The sequence below is a fragment of the Esox lucius genome, chromosome 4, assembly GCF_011004845.1.
Source record: "Esox lucius isolate fEsoLuc1 chromosome 4, fEsoLuc1.pri, whole genome shotgun sequence".
NCBI lineage: Eukaryota > Metazoa > Chordata > Actinopteri > Esociformes > Esocidae > Esox > Esox lucius.
The window spans coordinates 34,751,044-34,767,868 of record NC_047572.1 but is presented as its reverse complement, the minus strand read 5'-3'; the positions used below and the strand labels follow the sequence as shown (position 1 = coordinate 34,767,868).

The window sequence follows — 16,825 nt, the reverse complement described above, 5'->3', positions numbered from 1 at the left end:
CGGGGGCAGCAGTCTAAGCAGGGATGCCCAGACTTCCCTCTCCCCAGACACTTCCTCCAGCTCTTCCGGGGGGACACCGAGGCGTTCCCAGGCCAGCCGGGAGACATAGTCCCTCCAGCGTGTCCTAGGTCTTCCCCGGGGTCTCTTCCCGGTGGGACGGGACCGGAACACCTTCCCAGGAAGGCGTTCCGGAGGCATCCGAAACAGATGCCCAAGCCACCTCAGCTGACCCCTCTCGATGTGGAGGAGCAGCGGCTCTACTCTGAGCTCCTCCCGGGTGACCGAGCTTCTCACCCTATCTCTAAGGGATCGCCCAGCCACCCTGCGGAGAAAGCTCATTTCGGCCGCCTGTATCCGGGATCTTGTCCTTTCGGTCATGACCCAAAGCTCATGACCATAGGTGAGAGTAGGAACGTAGATTGACCGGTAAATCGAGAGCTTCGCCTTGCGGCTCAGCTCTTTCTTCACCACGACAGACCGATACATCGACCGCATTACTGCAGAAGCTGCACCGATCCGTCTGTCAATCTCCCGTTCCATCCTTCCCTCACTTGTGAACAGGACCCCTAGATACTTAAACTCCTCCACTTGAGGCAGGCACTCTCCACCAACCTGAAGTGGGCAAGCCACCCTTTTCCGACTGAGGACCATGGCCTCGGATTTGGAGGTACTGATTTTCATCCCCACCGCTTCACACTCGGCTGCAAACCGTCCAAGTGCATCCTGAAGGTCCTGGCTTGAAGGGGCCAACACGACAACATCATCCGCAAAGAGCAGAGACGAAATCGTGTGGTCCCCAAACCTGACACCCTCCGGCCCCTGGCTGCGCCTAGAAATTCTGTCCATAAAAATTACGAACAGAACCGGTGACAAAGGGCAGCCCTGCCGGAGTCCAACATGCACAGGGAACAAGTCTGACTTACTGCCGGCAATGCGGACCAAGCTCCTGCTTCGGTCGTACAGGGACCTGACAGCCCTTAGCAAAGGACCCAGGACCCCATATTCCCGAAGCACTCTCCACAGGATGCCGCGAGGGACACAGTCGAATGCCTTCTCCAAATCCACAAAACACATGTGGACTGGTTGGGCAAACTCCCATGAACCCTCCATCACCCTGTAGAGGGTATAGAGCTGGTCCAGTGTTCCACGGCCTGGACGAAAACCACACTTTTCCTCCTGAATCCGAGGTTCTACTATCGGCCGTATTCTCCTCTCCAGAACCCTGGCATAGACTTTCCCGGGGAGGCTGAGAAGTGTGATCCCCCTATAGTTGGAACACACCCTCCGGTCCCCCTTCTTATAAAGAGGGACCACCACCCCGGTCTGCCATCCCAGAGGCACTGTCCCCGACTGCCACGCGATGTTGCACAGGCGTGTCAGCCAAGACAGCCCCACAACATCCAGAGACTTGAGGTACTCAGGGCGGATCTCATCCACCCCCGGTGCCTTGCCACCGAGGAGTTTCTTAACCACCTCGGTGACTTCAGCCCGGGTGATGGAGTCCACCTCTGAGCCCTCATCCTCTGCTTCCTCAATGGAAGACGTGACGGGGGATTGAGGAGATCCTCGAAGTACTCCTTCCACCGCCCGACGACATCCCCAGTTGAGGTCAACAGCTGCCCACCTCTACTGTAAACAGCGTTGGTAGGGCACTGTTTCCCTCTCCTGAGGCGCCGGATGGTTTGCCAGAATCTCTTCGAGGCCAGCCGATAGTCCTTCTCCATGGCCTCACCGAACTCCTCCCAGGCCCGAGTTTTTGCCTCCACAACCACCCGGGCTGCAGTCCGCTTGGCCTGTCGTTACCCGTCAGCTGCCTCTGGAGTCCCACAAGCCAACCAGGCCTGATAGGACTCCTTCTTCAGCTTGACAGCATCCCTTACTTCCGGTGTCCACCACCGGGTTCGGGGATTGCCGCCTCGACAGGCACCGGAGACCTTACGGCCACAGCTCCGAGCGGCCGCTTCAACAATGGCGGTGGAGAACATGGTCCACTCGGACTCAATATCTCCAACCTCCCTCGGGATCCAGTCAAAGCTCTGCCGGAGGTGGGAGTTAAAGATCTCTCTGACAGGAGACTCGGCCAGACGTTCCCAGCAGACCCTTACAGTACGCTTGGGCCTGCCGAGTCTGTCCAGCTTCCTCCCCCGCCATCGGATCCAACTCACAACCAGGTGGTGATCAGTTGACAGCTCCGCCCCTCTCTTCACCCGAGTGTCCAAGACATATGGCCGCAGGTCAGATGAAACGACAACAAAGTCGATCATCGACCTGCGGCCTAGGGTGTCCTGGTGCCACGTGCACTGATGGACACCCTTATGCTTGAACATGGTGTTCGTTATGGACAAACTGTGACTAGCACAGAAGTCCAATAACTGAACACCGCTCGGGTTCAGATCAGGAAACGACCCTCTCGTTCACCGGGGTAAACTCCAACACATGGCGGCAGAGCTGGGGAGCTATAAGCAAACCCACACCAGCCCGCCGCCTCTCACCATGGGCAACTCCAGAGTGGTGAAGAGTCCATCCTCTCTTAAGGAGTGTGGTTCCAGAGCCCAAGCCGTGCGTAGAGGTGATCCCGACTACCTCTAGTCGGAACCTCTCAACCTCACGCACCATCTCAGGCTCCTTCCCCGCCAGCGAGGTGACATTCCACGTCCCTAGAGCTAGTTTCCGTGTCCGGGGATCGGGTTGTCTAGGCCCCCGCCTTCGACTGCCGCCCGATCCTCTCTGCACCGGCCCCTTATGGTCCCTCCTGTGGGTGGTGAGCCCACGGGAGGGCGGATGAATCTATGAAAATATTAAATTCTGTGTTGTCAAAGGGGTCTTGATGCTTTCAGTCAGCCTCCCCTGAACTGCTTCCAATAGTACATTTAGTTGGTGGGTCCCTCTTGAGCTGTCGTCTGTAGGGTTAGGGTTACTTTCATGAACTGAAAGCAGTGGTCAAAGTCAGTGCTTCGCATTACAGCCGTGTCATTGCAGCAAGAGGTTCAGATCTTGATGTTGATTATTACTCCAGGGATCCAGCAGAGGAAAGGGCTCAGCATTGTAGGCTTGGACAGGTGGATGTCAGAGAGGCTTCTTGGCAGCCGAAATTAGCCTATCATGTGATTCCACCCATTCTTCATTCACACAATATTTTAGGACCCTAGTCACTTTATTTTACTCTAGATATTAGAAAGCCATTTTGGATCCCAGGCCTCTAAGGGGCAATATTGGTGCTTGATGGGGCAGTCTGTGTACTGGATACTGCTGGAGGAGTCCACATATTTCTTTGTTAAGTTGTGGTATGACACAAAAATATGGATGGATTACATATACAGATGCATGCGTGCCTTTCTAAATATGTACTATAGTAACTTATTGTGATTCATGGGGAACTTGTGAGCTCTACAGAAGGTATGGTTGTATAGCAGAGTCTGGAGGGCTGTCCTCCAGCCATGTTTCAGGATAAACCAAAACACATGAATCCATAGTTTCCTTCTGTGAGAGGAGGCTTATTCTGAACTAATAGATCTAGGTCTAGTAGAGTCTGAACTAATAGATCTAGGTCTAGTACATTCTTAACTAATAGATCTAGGTCTAGTAGGGTCTGAACTAATAGATCTAGGTCTAGTAGGGTCTGAACTAATAGATCTAGGCCTAGTAGGGTCTGAACTAATAGATCTAGGTCTAGTAGGGTAGAACTAATAGATCTAGGTCTAGTAGGGTCTGAACTAATAGATCTAGGTCTAGTAGGGTCTGAACTAATCAATCTAGGTCTAGTACGTTTTTAACTAATAGATCTAGGTCTAGTAGGGTCTGAACTAATTAATCTAGGTCTGGTAGTGTAAGAGATAAATGTATTTTTTTGGATTCATAGTCAAAAGGTTTCTGTGGTTGTAAGACATTATAATTAAAAGGAAATATAATTTTTTTTAAATAAAATAAAACTAACTTACTGGCTAGCAAGCAAACATTGAACTCATAGTACTTTTTCCTAGCAGAAAGGATTAGTGTAACATTTTCACAGAATAACCATAGTTGAATAATTTTTGTCACATTACATCAGTCTAATTTGTTAATCATGTGATACAGAAAAGGGCCACTGTTCCTTTCTTCTACCTATAAATATCTAAATGTGATGGTTAAAAATAAAACATTATTTTTCTATTACGATTTGGCTGGAAACCATAGACTTTAGATATAATGCAGTGGAGCTCTAACAGTCTGAATTCAAAGTACAGGTAAACGTTTCTCTTTCTCCATTTCTCCCTACTTCCCTCTATATTTTCCTCTCTCTCCCTCCTTGTCTCTTTCCCACACACTTTCTGTGTCTCAGTTCCTCACATTTCTCCCTTTCTCTCAATCTCTCTTGTAATTTCCACTTTCTATCTTTCTATCCTTGTCTCCTCTATATTTCTCGATGCTCTTTGTATATCCCATCTCCGTCTCCCAGTTCTCCCATCTCTATCTCCATCTCTCTCACCTCCATCTCACCAATTTTCTTTTCTCTTCCTCTCCACCCCCTGTTCCCTAAAACAGTTACATAATATTTTCTCTACATGCATGAACAAGCCCCAAACCTTCCAAAACACACTTCCACACACAGACACACACACGCACCAACAGACACAGACACATAAGCACATAAAGACAGACATACACATACACACACACGTGGTTTAAAACACACATACAGAAATAACTTGAACAGTCATTTTTCTAATCTTTATGCATGCATGCACATCAAGACACATCAAGGGGGGAGAATAACAGTGATTTTTATACGCATACAAAAAGACACATACGGCCACAAACAAACATTATGTAGACTGCTCACACAGCGGGTCACAATGAACAAAATATATTAAAGATCAAAATCTTTACTGTACATTCTGTAATTCGTTGAGAACAAAATGACGTAACAACGGTCAATGTAAACCAAAATCACCAACCAATTGAGGGCTAGATTCAAACTCACACCAAAAATCAAAGTAAATAATTGGATTCAGGTCTGTGGAACGCGAGGGCCAGTCAATGGCATCAACACCTTCATCATCCAGGAACTGCCTACACACTCTGGCCACATGAGGCCGGTCCTTTTCCTGCACCAGGAGGAACACAGGGCCCACTGCACCAGCGTTCTGATGATGGGTCTAAGGATTTCATCCCGGTACCTAACAGCAGTCAGGGTACCATTGGCTAGCACACGGAGGTCTGTGGGACCCTCCATGGATATGCCTCCCCAGACCATCACTGGCCCACCGCCAAACCAGTCACGCTGGATGATGTTGCAGGCAGCATAACGTTCACCACGGCGTCTCTAGACTCTTTCATATCCGTCACATGCTCAGTGCGAACCTGCTCTCATCTGTGTAGAGAACGGGATGCCAATCGTGAACCTACCAATTCTGGTGTCCTCTGGCAAATACCAAACGAGCAGCACGGTGCTGGGCTATGAGCTCCATGCCACTCTCATGGAATCTGTTTCTAACAGTTTAGTCAGACCAAACCAGTAAACCGCTGGAGATCATTTTGTAGGGCTCTGGCAGTGCTCCTCCTGTTCCTCTTCACACAAAGGAACATATACCGGTCCAGCTGCTGGGTTGATGTTCTTCTATGGTCCAAGCTCTCCTTGTGTAACAGGCCGTCTCCTGGTATCTCCTCCATGCTCTTGAGACTGTACTGGGAGACACAGCAAATCTTCTTGCGAAGGCATGTATGGATGTGCCATACTGGAGGAGCTGGACAAACTGAGCAACCTGAATGCGAAATGGTTGATTTCCCTGAAGTTTAATTGACTTGGTGTTATACTGTGATGACTACATGTCCCCTTAATTTGTTTGAGCAGTGTATATACACACAGACACACACACACACACTTAGACACACACACTTAGACACACAGACACAAGATATATCTCAGACCAATGTTACTACAATGTATTAATGGATAGTTCCTCCATCACTCAATCACATTGTTGTCATGGTCATTAACATTAATGACAAGAAGTTGAATGGGGGCAAATTAGCTTTTGTCTGAACTAGACTATATGGACTTGGAAATACAACAACATAGCGAAAGTAGGCTTATACTTACGTAGGAAACAACTTTGCCATGCTCAACAAAAATATCATCATATAATCATATGAAAATGTAAGGGTCTGCAGGGAACGTCTGGCCGAGTCTCCTGTCAGAGAGATCTTTAACTCCCACCTCCGGCAGAGCTTCGACTGGATCCCGAGGGAGGCTGGAGATATTGAGTCAGAGTGGACCATGTTCTCCACCTCCATTGTCGAAGCGGCCACTCGGAGCTGTGGCCGTAAAGGTCTCCGGTGCCTGTCGAGGCGGCAATCCCTGAACCCGGTGCTGGACACCGGAAGTAAGGGATGCCGTCAAGCTGAAGAAGGAGTCCTATCAGGCAGCTGACGGGTACCGGCAGGCCAAGCGGACTGCAGCCCGGGTGGTTGTGGAGGCAAAAACTCGGGCATGGGAGGAGTTCGGTGAGGCCATGGAGAAGGACTATCGGCTGGCCTCGAAGAGATTCTGGCAAACCGTCCGGCGCCTCAGGAGAGGGAAACAGTGCCCTACCAACGCTGTTTACAGTGGCGGTGGGCAGCTGTTGACCTCAACTGGGGATGTCGTCGGGTGGTGGAAGGAGTACTTCGAGGATCTCCTTAATCCCGCCGTCACGTCTTCCATTGAGGAAGCAGAGGTACCTCAAGACTCTGGATGTTGTGGGTCTGTCTTGGTTGACACGCCTGTGCAACATCACGTGGTGGTCGGGGACAGTGCCTCTGGGATGGCAGACCGGGGTGGTGGTCCCTCTTTTTAAGAAGGGGGACCGGAGGGTGTGTTCCAACTATAGGGGGATCACACTTCTCAGCCTCCCCGGGAAAGTCTACGCCAGGGTACTGGAGAGGAGAATACGGCCAATAGTAGAACCTCGGATTCAGGAGGAACAGCGTGGTTTTTGTCCGGGCCGTGGAACACTGGACCAGCTCTATACCCTCTACAGGGTGATGGAGGGTTCATGGGAGTTTGCCCAACCAATCCACATGTGTTTTGTGGATTTGGAGAAGGTATTCGACTGTGTCCCTCGCGGCATCCTGTGGAGGGTGCTTCGGGAGTATGGGGTCCTGGGTCCTTTGCTAAGGGCTGTCAGGTCCCTGTATGACCGAAGCAGGAGCTTGGTTCGCATTGCCGGCAGTAAGTCAGACTTGTTCCCGGTGCATGTTGGACTCCGGCAGGGATGCCCTCTATCGCCGGTTCTGTTCGTAATTTTTATGGACAGAATTTCTAGGTGCAGCCAGGGGCCGGAGGGTGTCAGGTTTGGGAACCACACAATTTCGTCTCTGCTCTTTGTGGATGATGTTGGCCCCTTCAAACCAGGAGCTTCAGTATGCACTGGGGTGGTTTGCAGCCAAGTGTGAAGCGGTTGGGATGAAAATCAATACCTCCAAATCCGAGGCCATGGTCCTCAGTCAGAAAAGGGTGGCTTGCCCACTTCAGGTTGGTGGAGAGTTCTTGCCTAAAGTGGAGGAGTTTAAGTATCTAGGGGTCTTGTTCACGAGTGAGGGAAGGATGGAACGGGAGATTGACAGACGGATCGGTGCAGCTTCTGCAGTAATGCGGTCGATGTATCAGTCTGTCGTGGTGAAGAAAGATTTCTCGATTTACCGGTCAATCTACGTTCCTACTCTCACCATGAGCTTTGGGTCATGACCGAAAGGACAAGATCCCGGATACAGGCGGCCGAAATGAGCTTTCTCCGCAGGGTGGCTGGGCAATCCCTTAGAGATAGGGTGAGAAGCTCGGTCACCCGGGAGGAGCTCAGAGTAGAGCCGCTGCTCCTCCACATCGAGAGGGGTCAGCTGAGGTGGCTTGGGCATCTGTTCCGGATGCCTCCTGAACGCCTTCCCGGGAAGGTGTTCCGGGCCCGTCCCACCGGGAGGAGACCCCGGGGAAGACCTAGGACACGCTGGAGGGACTATGTCTCCCGGCTGGCCTGGGAACGCCTTGGTGTCCCCCCGGAAGAGCTGGAGGAAGTGTCTAGGGAGAGGGAAGTCAGGGCATCTCTGCTTAGACTGCTGCCCCCGCGACCCGGCCCCGGATAAGCGGAAGAAGATGGATGGATGGATGGAATCATATGATAATATGTGAAAGAAGAATGTATGTGTATGTATGTGAGAGTACCAGAATGAATAATGTTTTATATGGCCCTCATAGGAAACAATTTTGCCAAACTCAACAATAATATCATCATATAATCAAATATTCTGTGACGTATGGCAATTCTGTCAATAGCTAGCCAACAACAGCTAACAATGCTAAATTAGCTAACATTCAATGGACTCCCTACAATATTAACTTGCTAGTTATGGTAATATTGGTGTCCCAAAAATACCAAGAGAAGCTCATCCATGCTTTTATCTCTAGTAGGTTTGACTACTGTAATGGCCTCTTAACTGGACTACTCAAAAAGACTGTAAAACAGCTGCAGAATTCTGCTGCTAGAATGTTATCCAGGACCAAGAGAACAGAGCACATCACTCCCGTTCTTAAATCTTCGCATTAGCTTCCAGTCAGTTACAGAATAGATTTTAAAGTGGTGCTTTTAGTTTATAAATCTCTGAATGGTTTAGGATCCGATTACATTTCTGACATGTTTAAAGAATATAAACCGAGCAGGGCTCTTAGATCCATGAACACGTCAGCTAGTAGAGCCCAGAGTCCAAACTAAACAAGGAGAAGCTACGTTTAGCATAATGCTGTACACAACTGGAATAAACAACCAGAAGATCTTAGACGTGACCCAAATGTATACATTTCTATAATCCAGGTTAAAAACACTTATCTTTTCACGTGCCTATGATTGAGCACTTTAACTTAATCACACTGTTTAGCCTTATAGCTTCCTTATAGATGTTTTTATCCCATTAATATATTTTATTTTTATTATTATTATGTTGTTTTGATGTTTTCATTTGAGTATTTGTTTTTAAGTTATTGTATTTTTATATTTTTTCTTTTTCTTTGTAAAGCACATTGAATTGTATGAATGAATGAATTGTGCTATATAAATAAACCTGCCTGTTTGTTTGCTATTGCATCTAAAACCAATATAGCGACACCAAAATTATTTAAAAAGGTTCAGCTACTAATTGTGTGCCATCTTTAGAGAATGTATTGTTTTCAAGTCTTAGTAAACCACTTTTAAACTTTTCAACCCATGTTACTGCAATGTATTTTCAACCCATGTTACTGAAATGTATTTTCAACTAATGTTACTGCAATGTATTTTCAATCCATGTTACCGCAATGTATTTTCAATCCATGTTACCGCAATGTATTTTCAATCCATTTACTACAATGTATTTTCAATCCATGTTACTACAATGTATTTTCAATCCATGTTATGTATTTTCAACCCATGTTACTGCAATGTATTTTCAACCCATGTTACCGCAATGTATTTTCAACTCATGTTACCGCAATGTATTATCAAACCATGTTACCGCAATGTATTTTCAATCCATGTTACCGCAATGTATTTTCAATCCATGTTACTACAATGTTTTTTCAATCCATGTTACTACAATGTATTTTCAACCCAGGTTACTGCAATGTATTTTCAACCCATGTTCCTGCAATGTATTTTCAACCCATGTTACTGCAATGTATTTTCAACCCATGTTACTGCAATGTATTTTCAACCCATGTTACTGCAATGTTTTTTCAACCCATGTTACCGCAATGTATTTTCAATCCATGTTACCGCAATGTATTTTCAATCCATTTACTGCAATGTATTTTCAATCCATGTTACTACAATGTATTTTCAACCCATGTTACTGCAATGTATTTTCTATCCATGTTACTGCAATGTATTTTCAACCCATGTTACTGCAATGTATTTTCAACTCATATTACTGTAATGTATTATCAAACCATGTTACCGCAATATATTTTCATCCATGTTACCGCAATGTATTTTCAACACATGTTACTACAATGTATTTTCAATCCATGTTATGTATTTTCAATCCATGTTACTACAATGTATTTTCAATCCATGTTACTACAATGTATTTTCAATCCATGTTACTGCAATGTATTTTCAACCCATGTTACTGCAATGTATTTTCAAACCATGTTACTGCAATGTATTTTCAACACATGTTACTACAATGTATTTTCAAACCATGTTACTGCAATGTATTTTCAACACATGTTACTGCAATATTAGGAGAGGAACTCACCACGTGAAGGATCTTATTCTCTGTCTCATACACTGTACAGTCCTAGAGAAAGGAGAGAAGGAGAGAAAGAGGTATGAGTAAAGAAGTAGATAAAAAGGGTGAGAAAGGAGAGAGAGAGAAGAAAAAGGAGGGGAGAAAGAAGGAGAGAACGGGACAAAAGGAGATTGATTGAAGGAAAGAGAGAAAATGGGAGAAAGAAGGATGTGACCCACTTGGCCATGCTAGTGTTAGTAAAGCCAGTCAGATGTCCACGTCATGTGCTAATTCATTGAGTGAATGTCAATGACTATTTTATTTTGTGTCTATTGTTAATAACATGATCTATTGTAACATTTGATCTTTGAAATGTAAGTTGTCTGAACGGATATTGTCGCCAGTTTAGTTTCCAACAAAACATATTCTAATAACAGAATTAACACCTTCAATGCAGTGAATATATTACAGATCTCTCCTGATTAATGTTTGTAGATCATCTCTAGCCAGCTTGACTTATCTTATGACTTCCCTTATTTTTCAAGTTGCCTACCTAATGCATTTAGTAAGACCATTAATTACATTTGGGAATCACTTTATAAAGAGGGTAAGGATTAGGGGTTAAGGTTACACTACGCAGGGCTGGTTCTAGGCATAATAAATTATTCATTTATTAATTATTACAACTTCTACTCTTAAAATGTTCACCCGGCACAGCCAGAAGAGGACTGGTCACCCCTCCAAGCCATGTTCCTCAATTTCTTCCTAAATTTCAGCCCCTCTTATGGATTTTTTCTAAGCCACTGTGCTTCAACACTGTTGTTGTTTCTCCTTGGGGTTTCAGGCTGGGTGTTTTGTAAAAGCACTTTGTGACAACTGCTGATGTAAAAAGGGCTTTATAAATGAAATATACTTTTTGTACATATTTTTTGATAAGCGACATAAGCGGTTGCTGAGGGCCCCAACCACTTGGAGGGCCCCAACCTCTAGGGATCGCTAAGGAAGTGGGCACCAAATAAATGTTTTGCTTAGGGTCTCCAAACTGCTAGATTCGGACCTGACCCTAACTTAACCCCTAACAGTTGTCGCCAACCATCCATCAGGAAAGCTAGTTTTAGGCCCCCACCTGAGCCCCATCCTAACCACATTTAGCCTGAACATCAGTTAAATGACAATACCTTGAAAAGCTTAGATGTGATTCAGGGTTTGATCGAGTGCCAGCACATCGAACAGCTCTCCAGATAAGAGGGGCTGATATGTGTTTTATTTGGTGCCCTGATCCACAATGGCAGGAGATAGTTGAACAATGGGATCAGAGACGAGCAACCTTCTATTTAGACTTATGAAGAAGCTGCAATTTACTGTGAAAATGTGTCTCAGTATGGTGTTGGCCGAGCCGACAGGACTGCTTCAATGTACAGTACCGGATGGATGGAACACCGTTCTCCAAAAATATATTCCTAATTTGGTGTTTGGATGATGGTGGTGGAGAGCTCTGTAACACTTAGGTATCAAATCTCACACTGGTGTTCAACTGGGTTGAGGCCATAGCATATCAGGTGACTATGAAGGCCAAAGCTTATCATTCACATCATTTTCTTACTCATCAAACCATTCAGTGTCCCACCGTGCCTGTGGATGGGGACATTATCCTTCAGGAAGGGATCCAATAATTAACCCTCATTCAAAGTCACTTGGATCCTTTCCTCTTGCCATCTTGATCCAAATTTGATGTCAGCTGGACCTGCTCAGCATTTTCATACATGCCCCAGAGCATGATAGTATGTTAATTATTTTACTGTACCATGCAGAACACCTGTATTGAAGCATCTGCATTTTATACTTTTCTTGACTCATTTATTCAGGTTTTTCCTTTGAAGTGTCCTTATTCATCTTCTTCCGCTTCATCCGGGGCCGGGTCGCGGGGGCAGCAGTCTAAGCAGAGATGCCCAGACTTCCCTCTCCCCAGACACTTCCTCCAGCTCTTCCGGGGGGACACCGAGGCGTTCCCAGGCCAGCCGGGAGACATAGTCCCTCCAGCGTGTCCTAGGTCTTCCCCGGGGTCTCCTCCCGGTGGGACGGGACCGGAACACCTTCCCGGGAAGGTGTTCCGGAGGCATCCGAAACAGATGCCCAAGCCACCTCAGCTGACCCCTCTCGATGTGGAGGAGCAGCGGCTCTACTCCAAGCTCCTCCCGGGTGACCGAGCTTCTCACCCTATCTCTAAGGGATCGCCCAGCCACCTTGCGAAGAAAGCTCATTTCGGCAGCCTGTATCCGGGATCTTGTCCTTTCGATCATGACCCAAAGCTCATGACCATAGGTGAGAGTAGGAACGTAGATTGACCGGTAAATCGAGAGCTTCACCTTGAGGCTCAGCTCTTTCTTCACCACGACAGTGTCCTTATACAGTATATATAATTTATAACTCATTGCTAGTTTTCTCACAACTGTAGTGTTTGTAGTCTATTGGACCTACTTTAAGAGGCCCTCCCCTATTTGCTTTCACTGCTTATTCAGAATTGCCATTTTGCACTGTATTTGCCTTCATTGCACATCTATACATTCCACTTGTAACATACACTTTACTTCATACTTGTACATTTCCAGCCCTCTATTTGCACTTCTGGTTAAGACGCTAACTGGATTTTGTGGTACTGTACTAATACTGTCAATGACAATAAAGTTGAATCTAATCTAATTTATGTGGAAGTTTACAACCACATCATAGACTGTTTTAAGTCTAAATATAAGTGATTATGCACTGATTTATATGTGTAACTGAAGTTATTTTCAATGCAAAGTTATTAAACAGTAAACATTTATTGTGAAATATATTACTTTCCAGAGGGAAATCTAACAAATACAATGTTGCCTGTCTGCGTTATAAGAGCATTAACACACTCCAGAATGAGAGCTGCTACGGCTATAGCCTTCTGAGTCCACTGAGGTGTGGTAATTTCCTGGCGTGTGTTAATGCCATCCACACAGATAAAACATCTGTGTGGGTGGAAGGATGGGTGAGCATGAGTGGATCTTTATGTGGTGTTGATACCAACCTGTTGTACAATGGTAGTTAATTCCAAACAGAGCTGAACAATGTTGTTCTTCAGAACAGAGTACTCTGTCACACTGGAGAATGGAGACCTGAAGGACGACAGCTCAAGTTTAAACGCCTCAGGGTTAAACAGCTCAAATTTAAACACCTCAGGGTTAAACAGCTGAAGTTTAAACACCACAGGGTTAAACAGCTCAAATTTAAACACCTCAGGGTTAAACAGCTGAAGTTTAAACACCACAGGGTTAAACAGCTCAAATTTAAACACCTCAGCGTTAAACAGCTGAAGTTTAAACACCACAGGGTTAAACAGCTCAAATTTAAACACCTCAGGGTTAAACAGCTGAAGTTTAAACACCACAGGGTTAAACAGCTCAAGTTTAAACACCACAGGGTTAAACAGCTCAAGAACTTAGGGTTAAACAGCTCAAGTTTAAAGAGCTCATGGTTAAACAGCCCACGGTTAAATGAAAGCAGGGGTGTTTTCTTTAACCGAGAACAAACAAATCATAAGTAAAAATAAGATATACATAGTTACATGATAATATTATTCTTCATAATATATCTGTTAATGTTAAGGAACCAGTCAAGAAAAATCATCTCAGACCTTTTTCAACTTTCAACTAATAATATCTTGTAACTAAGAATAGTGAAGTGAAAAACTAACATTAGAGTGGCTAAACTGCCAATGCCTTGGTTGCATAAATGTGCAACATCTTTAATAACCTCCATTATTACAGATGTGCACACTTATGCAACCAAGGCATTTCAAGTTTCAAATGTTTTTAACTGTGACGACTCCCCCTTCCTCTATGCCCCTCCCTTGGGTGTCGCGCTTCAGCAGGTCGCCTACTAGCTTCCACCGTCCCGTGTACTCCATGTCTGGTTTTTGGTTTTTCTTTGAATCATACGGCACCTGTCTCCCATTATTGGTTACCTGTATTTATACTCTTTAAGATCTGGGTTCGGTGTCCTTTGTTAACTTACTATATGTTTCGTACCCATGTGCTGTATCACAGCAGAAGAGACTCACTGTGTTGTTTTCTCATGTCGTGTTAAGGCATTTTGGTGTGTTTACTTTGATCTAAGAACAGTGCTCATTAAAAAACCACCTGCGTTTGGGTCTCCCCCTCTTTGGAACATTACAATAACTTGTCTCAGATTTAAAAAAAAAATCCACTTTTTTCCACTTCAATCATATTAAAGGTGAAAATTGTTTAACATTATCCATCTAGATTTCCGACTTTACATCAGCAAGAGCTTAGTTTTGATTAAGGGTGTGATTTCCACTTTAAGTCCATAACTAATCAACACTTGTTTTGAGGTTGACAGTGAGAGCAATATGGAACATTTAAATGCAGTAAATCACGGTATCTGATCATAATACATTTACCTGCATCAGAATAAAAACAAATGTACACAGAATCCTGAGAATCATAACCAATGTACACAGAATCCTGAGAATCATAACAAATGTACACAGAATCCTGAGAATCATAACAAATGTACACAGAATCCTGAGAATCATAACAAATGTACACAGAATCCTGAGAATCATAACCAATGTACACAGAATCCTGAGAATCATAACAAATGTACACAGAATCCTGAGAATCATAACCAATGTACACAGAATCCTGAAAACCATAACCAATGTACACAGAATCCTGAGAATCATAACAAATGTACACAGAATCCTGAGAATCATAACAAATGTACACAGAATCCTGAAAATCATAAATTTACATAGAATCCTGAAAATCATAATACATTTACATAGAATCATGAGAATTATAAGACATACTGTACTGGCACGTATGAGTGTATCGACACAGGTCGTTTCCAACCCTCCATTCAGGGAAACACTAGAGCATTTAATATCTACTTTAAATTAAGAAACAATTTGTCTCAATTCGGCCTCACTGTCACTTTGACTTTTGCTGCCCTATCAGATGTAGTGGGTTATTTAAGGGGGTGTATTACCTGTCTAGCCATGCCAGGAGGTTCTTAGCTGCTCCTATCAGGTCCACTACGGAGGTCAGAAAGTCATTGGGGAGACGATGAGATGCCCTGCCATCGTAATGACCTCCTCTCCTCCGACCCAGGATGAAGCTCTGGAGGTTCTTACAGGACGCGTTCAGTTTGTGGGACAAAGTCCTTAGGTTCTCAGTCTCAAGACCATAGTTCTGAACCACATATACAGACACACATACAGACACACATACAGACACAAACTGAGTGACATACAGATCCACATAGTAAGATGCATGCATGTATAAAGCTGATTTATTGGCCAGAACAGAACCACTGGGTACACATTTTTTTAAGAACATTTACTGTACATAGAACATAAAGATCAGTCACTCAGAATGTATAGAACAGTTACACAGAATGTAAATAACAGTCAAACAGAATGTTAAGAACAGCCACACAGTATGTAAAGAACAGTCACACAGTGTGTAAAGAACAGTCACACATATGCAAATTCAAAAAGAAAAGTGTGTTACTCCCTCCTTCTAGTGCAGGTGTAGTAAGCCCGGTGATTCTGAGCCATAGCCAGCTCTGTGTGTGTGAATCCAGTCCAAGACAGCTGCTCTGGGATGAACATTTCCTATTTCATCACCTGATCATACACACACACACACACACACGTAGACTATAGCAACAAATCCAGCCATGTGTGGCAGGGAGATAAGGCATTCTCTTTCTCTTTTCTCTTCCTCCCTCTTTCAATCTTGCTTACTCTCCATGCCTCTCTCCATTCATTCATCACTCTCTCTCTTCTTCCACTGGTTTTTCAAAAGACTCGAGCAGCTTCTAATTTCCCTATAATTCCCTTATCCTCAGCAAAGGTACCAGTCACCAGAGCACAGAGCAGGTCGACAGACATAGACTCATCAGAGCACAGAGCAGGTCGACAGACATTGACTCACCAGAGCACAGAGCAGGTCGACAGACATTGACTCACCAGAGCACAGAGCAGGTCGACAGACATAGACTCACCAGAGCACAGAGCAGGTCGACAGACATTGACTCACCAGAGCACAGAGCAGGTCGACTGACATTGACTCACCAGAGCACAGAGCAGGTCGACAGACATTGACTCACCAGAGCACAGAGCAGGTCGACAGACATTGACTCACCAGAGCACAGAGCAGGTCGACAGACATTGACTCACCAGAGCACAGAGCAGGTCGACTGCCTCCAGGATGAGTTCCTGATGTCCAATCCGTGTGACTCCCAGTTCCTCCAGCTCCTGGTGGCTAATATGAAGCAGCTGCTCTCCACCAATCAGCTCCCGCTCAAAACTCTTAATGTACTGCTGCAGACAATCATCTAAACCTGGTACACACACATACAAACACAGAAATATACATATACAAACATAAATATTCATAGGTGCAAACCCTAGGTTTAAACGACAAATGGCCGTCTTTAGACTAAATATGGTGCACATGATAAATATTGGCAGAGGTATAAAAGGTACAAAGTAAAAGTACTTATCTGGGTTCAGCTGTGTTCACCACTTTAGGGAAGTATCTAATTAAGATCC

The 16,825-nt window shown here is 45.0% G+C and overlaps 1 protein-coding gene across 7 annotated transcripts in view; it reads right to left on the bottom strand.

Annotated features, from left to right (window-relative positions):
• The window catches only part of LOC105030213 (connector enhancer of kinase suppressor of ras 2), a 61,564-nt gene that overhangs the window by 36,466 nt on the left and 8,273 nt on the right, over window positions 1–16,825 (bottom strand). For 5 of the 7 annotated variants that reach the window (XM_034291934.1, XM_029119491.2, XM_034291939.1 and 2 more), the window contains exons 2-5: window positions 16,451–16,614; window positions 15,256–15,458; window positions 13,274–13,361; window positions 10,243–10,284 (exon numbers count right to left, since the gene is read on the bottom strand). In XM_034291934.1, the coding sequence (XP_034147825.1) occupies window positions 10,243–10,284; window positions 13,274–13,361; window positions 15,256–15,458; window positions 16,451–16,614 (497 nt within the window). Of the gene's footprint in view, window positions 1–10,242; window positions 10,285–13,273; window positions 13,362–15,255; window positions 15,896–16,275; window positions 16,289–16,450; window positions 16,615–16,825 lie in introns of those variants that run through there. The other 2 variants (XM_034291937.1, XM_034291938.1) reach the window with 2 other exon arrangements.